Source organism: Cavia porcellus, unplaced genomic scaffold, assembly GCF_034190915.1.
Source record: "Cavia porcellus strain 051 isolate PalLab524CR breed Dunkin Hartley unplaced genomic scaffold, mCavPor4.1 scaffold_5, whole genome shotgun sequence".
Taxonomy (NCBI): domain Eukaryota; kingdom Metazoa; phylum Chordata; class Mammalia; order Rodentia; family Caviidae; genus Cavia; species Cavia porcellus.
The window spans coordinates 1,977,763-1,988,005 of NW_026947488.1; the positions used below are offsets into that span (position 1 = coordinate 1,977,763).

General features: G+C 59.7%; 1 protein-coding gene across 1 annotated transcript; it reads left to right on the forward strand.

Annotated features, from left to right (window-relative positions):
* Positions 1–745: 745 nt before the first annotated feature.
* On the forward strand, positions 746–7,567 carry LOC134475920 (uncharacterized). The gene is made up of 4 exons (XM_063247957.1): positions 746–859; positions 1,298–1,442; positions 1,850–2,071; positions 7,333–7,567. Exons 1-4 carry the CDS (start codon positions 799–801, stop codon positions 7,565–7,567), a joined length of 663 nt encoding a protein of 220 aa, XP_063104027.1. The 5' UTR covers positions 746–798.
* Positions 7,568–10,243: the final 2,676 nt, after the last annotated feature.

Below are 10,243 nucleotides of genomic sequence, written 5' to 3' on the forward strand. Positions count from 1 at the left end.
AAGGGCCAAGTCCTGTCTCCCCTCTCCCCTCCTCCAGGGATCCCTTGAAGAGGGTGGGCAGCAGACAGGCCTCTCTGAGGCTGCCTGCAGGGCCCTGGCTCCCTGGCTTGGGCAGAGCTTGCTGCTCTCCTGCAATGACCTCACACCCTGCCGCAGGGCCCTGATCCCGGAACCCGCTGGGCCTGACTCTGCATGGTGTCCACATGCTCCTTGGGGTCTCCCTCTCCCTGGGTGCCTTCTAGGAGGAGCCGAGCAGGGAAGGAGGCTCCGTCTCCCTGCTGCGGCTGCATCCTCTGGGAGCTGGAAAGCGTTGATCCTACAGACTCAGCCACAATTAGCTGGGCCCTTGTCCCTGCCCTATAAATATTCATTCTGGAATTGTTATAAAGGTGCTTTTTTAAAAAACGCCAAACTCATTTGGATTTGGAACTGAACCGCTGCCAAACGCACTGCCAGGCTGAGCCCCACGGCGGGTGAGGGAAAAGCCGCCACCAGGCTGCCTTTCTCGGGGCCCACGCGGGCGCTCTCTGGGGTTTTGTTTCAGCTGGGATGGGTTTTGGCTCCCTGCACATAACATTTATAAATGTCACCGTGCACTTGGGATAGGAGTGGGAGCCGCACCCTCCCCAAGGGTGCAGCCCGTGGCGGCCGGGGTGCTGAGCCCAGCAGCCCTGGGCAGGCCGTGACCCGGCCCACAGGGATATATCTTGCGCCCCACGTCACAGTGCGCTCTCTCTGCAGTCCTGCGCACACCCAGAGGAGTCTGAGCTCGGCTGTCCTGAGCCGTCATGGTGCCAAATGTCCATCTCCGTCTCAACGGCCTCGAACAACATAAAGATGAGCTCCGAGCTGTCTGCAGGTCTGAGGCCGAGGCGACCCTGTCCAGCCTGCTGCCCTCCTCTGCCTGTGGTTCAGTAGCTGCTGCGATGGGGTGCTCGCTGCACCTGGGGGGGCTGTCGGGAGGGCATGGCATACCCGGCCTTAGCTAAGAGGGCACAGCCACAGGGCTAGGGAGGCCATGGGGTCAGAGGCCCTGTGCTGAGCTGCCACCAAGTCCCGAAAGGAGCGCCACACCTGCAGGTGCTCTGAAGCACCAGCTAAAGGACAAGCAGTCTGTGTGGACACGGCCACCTGGCAGGGCTCACAGTGAGGGTCTCTGCAGGGTTCAGGGGGTGACCCTGCCTTGGCTGTGGCTCAGGCTCCATCTCCCCACTAGTGGCTGCTCTGTCCTCAGCCCCAGCCACACTGGACTGTGGCCAATCCAGGGAGACACCGTCCGTGTCTGTCTCTCCCCCAGGACTCTGGGGTTTGGCACAGGGAAGCATTCCCGGACATGACACTACGACACACCACCAGAAGTCCTGCTTCACCGTGGAGCTTGCCGATGCCCCTAGATCAGCCGTCCACTGCGTTGAGCTCCCCAGCACTGCGACAGGGTGCAGGTGCATCAGAGTGGGGGGGCGGGGGGGGCGGGGCTGACGCTGTTTCTTTGGAAGAGATTGAGATGAGGGCCACAAAGTCACTTGACAGATTAAGCATGTGTCATGCACTGAGGTAGAGGACTTTCCAACACACACAAGAGTTCAACCCTTAGCACAAAAAAAAAAAAAGAAAGAAAGGGAGGGAGAGGGAGAGAAGGAAGGAAGGAAGGAAAGAAGGAAGGGAGGAAGGAAGGAAGAAAGAAAGAAAGGAAGGAAGGAAGGAAGGAAGGAAGGAAGGAAGGAAGGAAGGAAGGAAATTTGTGCCACAAATGAAGAGCAGCTGCTACTGTGCTCAGGCCACCAATTCTAGAAAACCTTCTCTCCCCCACCCCTCCCCCAACATCTCCCCTTCTTGCTCCTCCTTCCAGTGCTGCTTGCGACACTGGTGTCCCCACACAAGCAGCTGCCCGAGGCCCATCTGGCCCTCGTGTGGACCTGGTGCCGCCTCCCTACCCAGTGGGCTCCAGCTCTGCAGCTGTGCAGAGGCATCTCATCTACACCCCGCAGTCTGCAGGGGACCCCTTTGGAGCCCTCACCTCTTCCTTTAGAGGAGGACCTGTGACATCTTGGACGGTCACTCTAGGCAGCAGGTTGGCTCGGGCACAGCTCCGCCGAGGGGAATGGGGACCCTAACCAGCCTTCCCTGTGCCTGTGGCTGTGGCTTGCTCCCCTTTGTCCTCCCAAGAGCCCCATTTGCCTCTGCCTGCCTCTGTAACCATGTGGAGAAGGAAGCCCCAAGCCTAACAGCTGGCCACACTCTGGGGTCCCCAGGACAATGCCCTCCTCCCAGGCCCACTACCGTTGAGTACCACCCTGCTGGGGAGCCGTCCACTCAGCAAATGGAGCTCCGTGAAATCCTGATGAATAGTGCTGCCTGCCAGGAAAACTCCAGGAGGAAGTCAAATGTGAGTTCTCCAAACCTGGGAGGTATTCCTCAAATTTATTACATTCCCTGATAAATTATTGAACCAGAGTCCTCGAGTATCTTTTCAGAGAGATAGCAGGCTGGCGACAGGGACTCCACCTTTATCCAGGGACTCACCTGCAGAGGAGTGAGGATCCTTTCTGGAAATTCTCCACCAGGAGCCCGGGCTGGGACTGCCAGCTCTGGGGATGCTGTCCCAGGATTGTACTGCAGAGCATCCATGGGAAACCCCTGCTCATGAGGGCAGTGCAGCCCAGGAGACCCTCCCTTGGGGACCTTTCACCCTCCTTGGCCCAGAGGTCAGGGCCTTCTACCTGCCTCCTGGCCTGGTGGAAAGGGGTTCCGTTTCTCAGCTTCTTTTGGAAGCCCCAGATCCATGTCATGGGGCCCCAAATCCCTTGAATGGCAATCCTTTGATTACTGCTGTGATCAGAACCCCACACCCCAGGTTCATCAGGAAGTTGACAGGGTAGGTGTCGCAGAGATGTGGACTCTCCGTGGGGCCTCAGGGTCTCCAGGACCAGCAGCCCTGGCCACAGAAAACAGCCTCTGCACTCTACAGCCTCAAGGAGTTGAGCTCAGGAACAATCCCATGGATCTGCAAGAGGACTCGGCCTCGGGGGACCCAGATCAATCAGCACCTTGATATTAGCTTGGTGGCCCCATGCTAAGTACCCAGCACCCCAGCCTGGCCTTCCAACCACGGAGACTAGGATGATGAGCCCATGTTTTCTGTGGTGATTTGTGGGGGTGCACTGGTCCCACATCTGCCACTGGCCCCATCTCCGTGTGGCTCCCAGCCTGGCCCAGACTGCATCCCTCGTGGGTCGGGGAGGTGCCTGGGGTGGTCCCTGGGGAGTGAGGCCGGCAGCCACACACTGGGGTTTGGGCTCCACCAAAGCCTGTGTTTGTGAGTCACAATGTCAGCCTGGGAGGTTCCAGCAGCAGCCTCCTCACCGGCTGCCTCCTCCAAGTCCCCAGGTCCTGAAGTCAGGGGTGCCTTGGAGCTCAGAGTGCTGTGATCCTGCTTCTTGCTGGGACATCGGCCGTGCCTGCTCTGCACCCCACCCTGAGACAGCAGATGGGAGCCGCAGCCAGCTCAGCTCCTCCCCACTCCTGAGACCCCCAGGCCCTCCGTCCTCCTCTGCACCCCCCTCTCCCCTTCCCTCGCAGGACAACATCCCAGCTCCCTCTGCCCTAGCTCTGCCAGGACTCAGGCACAGGTCCTGGGCAGCATCCCAGGTGTCATGGTGGAGGAGGCAGCCGATCAGGCCAAGGGGGCAGTGGGCAGTGAGCAGGAAGCACAGGGGCACTGCGCAGGACCCCCTGCACACACACACACACACACACACACACATACACACACCCGCCTGCGGGGCTGCGGCCCGCAAGGTGCTCTCCTGAGACCCCGGAGTGACCTTCCCCAGGGCTGTGAGGCTGCCTGGCTCAGGAGCTGTGCCTCCACAGTTATGAGCTGTTTTACTGCCCAGTCAGTAAGAACCTTCTGATTATGTCATTGCAGAGGCTGTCGGATGCCAAAAAACAGACGTTTCCTTCCGGCTCCCGCTGCCCCTCCACCTCCCAGTGCTCTCATTAGTTCGCAAGGCCTGGAGATGTTCAGGACTCCTTCTGGGGTCCGAAGCCCCAGGACGGGGGGGGGGGGGAGGCTCATTTCTCAAGGCCAGGGAATAGAGGCTGGGGTGGGCCTGGGGGCCAGACCCTAGGGGCTGCAACACTGACTCTGTGCACCCAGGATGTGGGCACTCCTCCCCAGGAACAGGGGCCCCCTCTGTGCCAGTCCGGAAGCCCTGGCAGAGGTGGGACACACCCACCTCATTTATGTCAGAGGATTTGCAGAAGCCACAGAAAGTGTCATACACTCCGCCAAATGCTGGGACAAAGCCAGAGCAGAATGCAAGGACCCAAGTCAGCCGGCCAGTGGACACTCGGACCTCCTCTGAGAACTGGGGTCACAGTGCCCTGCTTGTGGGGAGAGACTCAGGACACTTATCACCCTTGGGCCTGAAGCTCCAGCACATAGCCAGGAGCAAAGCTGGCCTTGGTGCCCAGCCAGGACACTTTGGGGGCTGACCTCAGCCCAGACCCACACTGCGGGGCAGACCCAAGAATAACCTTTCTCAGGGACCTGAGCTGCCCCCACGGTCACAGACTGGGGACGGGGGCGACACGGGAGCCGGGGTTCTAGCAGTGCCCAGCCTTCACTCTCCTGGGCTTGGGTCCTTCACCTAGGAAAGAAGACAGTTCCCATCCATGAGGGTCCAGCTGACAAGGGCAATGCGTGAGCATGTGATACTCAGGACTTGGGGCCTGGGCCTCATCCCCTGGACAGGTGGCTCTTGGACCTGCAGAGACCTGTCCTCCCCCAGCCTCTGCCAAGGCTCATTCCTTGGACTTGACTCTGAGTTGACCCTGCTCCAGGGCAGGGACCAGGCAGTCTCAGGACAAGCTCACGATCCTCAGCACATGCCGGGCTGACCATGAAGCCCAAGATGAGTGCTAGCAAAATGGTCAGTCTACCCCAGACCCATCCCCAGCCCACCTTCCCAGACCTGGCCCCCCTCAGGCCTCCCTCTGGGCTGGAGGCAAAAACCAGGGCCACTTGGGGGAGTGGGAGCCTGATGGGGGACGTGGCAGTCAACAAAGTGTGTGCCTCACGCCCAGGGCCGCTGCTCCCAGCCAGCCAGCACTTCATTCCGCATTTTCTGGAACCCTAAGGGACAACTCCTCCTCCCCTCTCCCACCCCACTTCTTCTCCCTCACCCACCTCGAGGTGAGCAGGGGGCTAGCTCCCCTCCACAGTGAGTGCACAGGCGCGCTCAGCCCCACCACCCCATTGGGCTTTGTAATGAGCTCATCAAGAACTGCTCCAGGGATCAATCTTAAACACAAATCCGTGCTGAGCCAGGGTGGTGGTGCAGAACTGTACCCCACCATTTGACAGGCCGAGGCAGGAGGACCAGCCAGGAGGGGCTGCAGAGTGAGACCCTGTCTCTAAAAGAAAGCCACCTGATGGCCCTGATGGCCACTCGAGTGACCAACTAACAAGGGTACCGCAGAGGCTTTGGCAGTTGGCCTGGAACTCTTGGTACCAAGAGTGGCACTGATCAAAGATTGAAGGCACAGCCCCATGCGGTCACGTACTGGTGGCCCCAGAAGGGGCAGAGGCTGCCCAGGATAGTGACCACACTCCCTGCACTGCCCTCTGCACTGGGGACAGCGGGAAACGAGGCTGTGGGTGCATCACATCTGCAGCAGCGCAGGTCCAGCTCTACAGCTAGAAGTCCCCAGAGGGTGGGTCAGGAGAGGGCCAGCAGACAGGAGTGGTCAGTTGAGTCTCAGCCTTCGGGTTGGGGCCCCATCGTCCGGGGCTGGGGAGTGGCTTGCTTCCCCCTTCTCTACAGTGAGCAGCCCTGAGGCAGAGCTGTCCATGCCCATGAGCAGGAGGCCTGGCTGGTACCCGAGGGGTGGTGCTGCCCCAGCCCCCTCTGACTCTGGCCTCCAGTCCAGAGCCACTATCCATCCCCGCAGAACCATTCGAAGCATCAAGCCAGAGAGTGGACACAGAACGTGTGTTAAGGTCGGTAAAGGGTTCGTCCTGATTCTCCAGCTCCTGCTCTGCAAAGGTGGACAGGGTTCTGGGGTGGCTGTTCCAACTTGGAATCAACCTTGGAGAACTGCAAGAAGCTGCTCTGGGAGCTCCCCTGGGAGGCCGCCATGCCAGCCCATCTCCCTCTGTCAGGAGGTGTTCGCCAAGGCTCAGAAGAGCTGCGCTGCTGGGGGGACACACATGGGCACCTCGAGGTCACAGGGAAAGAGGATGCTGTGGGGCGCAGGATGGGAGCAGGCAGCGTCCCCCACCTGTCCCTAGTGTTCCAGGGCTGCAGGCCCCAGCCGTCTCCATGGCCCTTGCTGCAGAGCTGCCCTGGAGTGGGGGCTGAGTATGCCCCGCTCCCATGTGTATACAACCCCCTCCTGGTTCCAGCTCCTTGGAAAGACTGGGGTCCCCAGAGGCACTGAGGCATCAGCCCTCCCCAGCCCTGGGGACATCAGGGCCAGCAGGTAGCCCTAACGCATGGCTCTGACCAGGATGATGTGATGTCACAGCGCCACCCCTACCCCAAAGGGATCCCCTGCAGGGCCCGAGGGCTCAGTGCTGCACCCTGACCTCCTCCAGCACCCCCTCACTGTCTGCTTCCAGAGGCCCTGGAGCTGGTTCCCAGCCCTCAGCCTCTTTCCCGAGCACCAGCAAGCCAGTATTGACCGTTCGGACTGCACATTGATTGGCTGAAAGGTGAAACCCAAAATAGTCCCAGTTCCGGTAAACAGGATTTTTAATTGTTTGGGGAGCTAATCTCTGGTATCAGTCACCTCCCAGGAAGTTGGGGGTGGAGGGCTTTGATCTCCCCACAGCCACAAGGACAGTCTTGGACGGGCAAGCTGTGGTGGGCAGCTGGGGGATGGGAACATGGCACTGCCTAGCACTCCACACTGGGCTCTGGGAGGCTGTAGGGACTCTCCTCCTTGGAGCCTGGAAGCCTCGGCCGGGGCGCTGGGGTTTGTCCCCAGCCCTGCCACTTTCTCCCTGTGACTCCTTGCATAAGTTGCTCAGTCCACTGTGCCTGGTGTCCTCATCTGAAAAGCCAAGTAAGGACCACAGGCGACCACAGACAGGTCAAAGACTCAAGCAGCTCTCTTCCGGGAGTGTGGCGTAAGGCTGGGTTGACAAGTGGGTACCCTGCCCAAAGCTGTCCAACAGCCCTCACTAGAACCTGAGGTCTGGCGACTTGTATCTCATGGTGTTTGAACAGAAAGACCACAGCCTTCCCGGGGGCCAGCCCAGCCCCGAGCGTGGTCGGTGTCACACATACTCGGATCCGCCCTTCCAGCTGCAGTTCTGTGCTACAGGAGAGCAGCCCGAAGGCTCCTCGGAGACGGGAGGGACCTGCTGCTGCGGAACGCACCCTCCACACGCCCAGTGCCCACCTGGCATGAGGCCTCTTTCCTGCAGTCCCAGCCAGGCCACAGTGACTACAGGGAAGGAGTGACTGTGGCCAGGGCCTTGTGTGACCCTGCAGGCCAGCCTGAGAACCCTGACTGTGTTCTGAGGGTGCAGGGGCCCCCTGAGCTCATGGAGACCTGAGGCTGAGCCCATGGGAGGCTGGAGGTGTAACCAGGCTGCCCACCAGGAGCACCGCACCATTCTCCCCTCGAGGTAGGGGGGCAATCTACCTGCTCCTGGCTCCTCCCCATGGCCTCTGAGGCCTGGGGCAGGAACCTCCACCTTGCTGGGAGACCCTGGAGGGGCACTCTGCCTGCCCTGGACCCACCGGAGCCCAAGCCCTGGGCTCCCACATGGGCCAAGGACGTGGGGAACAGGCTAAGCTCCCAGACTCGTTAGGTCCTAGCTGACATTTCTCTAAGAAATAATTAATTTCGATATCACAGAGGGTATTTCCTGGCGGCCAAGGTCATCGCAGGCCCAGCTTCAGCCTTCTGTCAGCTGCGGTCTCCCGTCCAGCCCAGCTGCTTTGACGAATGGGGTTTAGAGGCTTGGCTGCCTCACTGAGGGAACGAAGAGGGAGCTGAAGCTGCTTTTCTTGCAGAAATACCTACCGGTGCCACGTCAGCTGCAAGCTGCCCAGCTGGGCATGGGCCACCGTGAGGCTGGGGCGCACACTTCGAGGCCCCTGGCTCTTCAGTCCAAAGAGACCCTGAGGAATCAGAGGCCAGGACCAGCCAAGATCACCTTGAGGGCTCCCCACAGGCTGCTGTCCTGGAGCACAAACCTCCCTTACCTCAGTGTGAGCACAATTGGAAGCCAGGGGTGCCTCTGCCAGCCTCGGGGCCTGGTGACCGACCCACGGCAGATTGGGCAGCACCAGAGCTGCCCTTGAAAGCTCTTGACTGTGACGAGAGCACTGTGCAGGGTGCACCGATGCTGACTGGTCGCAGCCAGGTTGGGGGCATGAATGCCCAGGCATAGGAGTGACCAGGCGCCCTGTAACAATGGAGCCCCAGAGCAGTGGCTTCAGGCACAGGCACTCCCCCCAGCTCTGGACCCTGGAAGTCAGCTCGGGCGCCGGCAGAGCTGGCTCCTTCTGAGGCCCTCTCCCTCTCTGCGTGACTGCCCAGGGTCCCCTCATGGAGGACATCAAATGGCAACAGAGGTCCCCCACACAACCTCTTCTTAACTACATCTGCAGAGACCCCACTTGCAAAGAATGTCACAGCCAGAGGCTGTGGCCCGTGGCACTAGGACAGAAGGTGCTGCTCTGTCCCAGGAAAGTTCACTACCAGAAAGCCTGGGATGGACATCTATCACAGCGGCCCTCAGTGCCAGCCAGCCTCGGAAGCAAGCAAGACGCCTTCTGCAGATGTGGGGTATTACATAGCAATAAAAGAAATTAGTACTAAGTCAGTATTCAGGAGGCTGAGGCAGGTGGTCACAGATTCAAGGCCAGGCTGATCTGCATAGTGAGTTGATAGCCTAACTGGACTGCATCACAAGACCCTGTTTCAAAGGAAAAACTGAAAGACCTGGAGGAGTCTTCACCGCATGTTACTGAGAGAAGCCAGTCTGCAACTCGGCCTCTATGGCATTCAGAAACAGGCCAGCTGATGCTCGGTGCTGGCCAGAAGTCAGAAGGGAGACAGGCAGGCAGGGCACAGAGCACTCATGCGGTGATGAGAACCCTCTGCAGGACGTGCGTTCATCGTACGTTTGTCCGGACCCACAGAACGCACACCAGGGGAGCCAGAATCTGAACCACAAGCTCTGGGTGACAGCTCGTGTCAGAGTGGGTTCACAGTTGTCACCTGTGGGCCACTGCTGCAGGGACCCTGATATCACGTAGAGGAGGCTGCATGTGCGGCCAGGCAGGAGGTGCCTGGGAATCTCAGAGTCTGGGCCACCCCTCTCCACCTAGGCCACCCTCCGGAACCGGCCTGCCTCTCTCCTGTTTCTGTCCCCAGTGAGAAGCTGCCACAGCACTCTGAGCACAGAGCATCTGATTGCTAGTGGAGATTTCCCTATCATGTCCCCGCGCAATTTTGGTTGGAAGTTGCCAGATGGAAACTTCATTTTTACCCAACATTTCCTGCCCAGTTCAGTGTGTAATTGGCTAACGCTTCCCCTTGGTGATTTAGCAGGGAGCACAGCATCTTATAAAAAGAATAAATCTAAATAAAGCCCAGGAAGCAAGAAGACTGCAAACCACTCAACACTCTGCGTCTGAAAGAAAAACCATCTTCCCTGGGTGCTGAGAAGCCGCGTGAAGCCTGGCATGCAGCTCCCTGCTCCGGGGAGAGAAGCTGCGGTGACATCTAACCTCAGCCCGTCCATGTCCCCTGCCTGTTGAGGCCACTGGCTGCTGGGCTAACTCAGCTCTGGACGGACCCTGCAACTCATCTTCAAGACATGCAGGCAGTGATGAGAAGCACAGGGAAGAGCACCACCCTGACTGTCTGGGGTTGTCCCCAGTACACTGAGTCATGGCTGTCAGTGCCCGGGGTAGAGCCCCAGGGAGAGGGACAGGCAGGGCCTGTGGAGAGGCCACACCCAGCCTCTCCTGCTGTCAGGAGACTGTGCCACTCCCTTCACCTCAACAAACCACCTGCAGCAGCCTCTGTGCCACCCAACAGCTGGCGGACAGCATGGGATGAGGGCCCCAGCACAACCCCACCACATCCCAGTGCCCCCAGCTCTGTGTTCTGTCTGTGCCACTCTGGACAGCATCATCACCCGAGTGCTGAGATCAGCAGAGGCCAAAGGACTACTCTGGACTGGGCCTGAGAAGAGCAGAAGTGAGCGCGCACC

Bases quoted from the DNA above. Each gene is read 5' to 3' on its own strand.
- LOC134475920 (XM_063247957.1), top strand. From the start codon at position 799: ATGTCCATCTCCGTCTCAACGGCCTCGAACAACATAAAGATGAGCTCC. The intron at 860-1,297 runs GTCTGAGGCCGA...TCTCTCCCCCAG, and splicing joins GAGCTCCGAGCTGTCTGCAG to GACTCTGGGGTTTGGCACAG. The intron at 1,443-1,849 runs GTGCATCAGAGT...TCCTCCTTCCAG, and splicing joins AGCACTGCGACAGGGTGCAG to TGCTGCTTGCGACACTGGTG.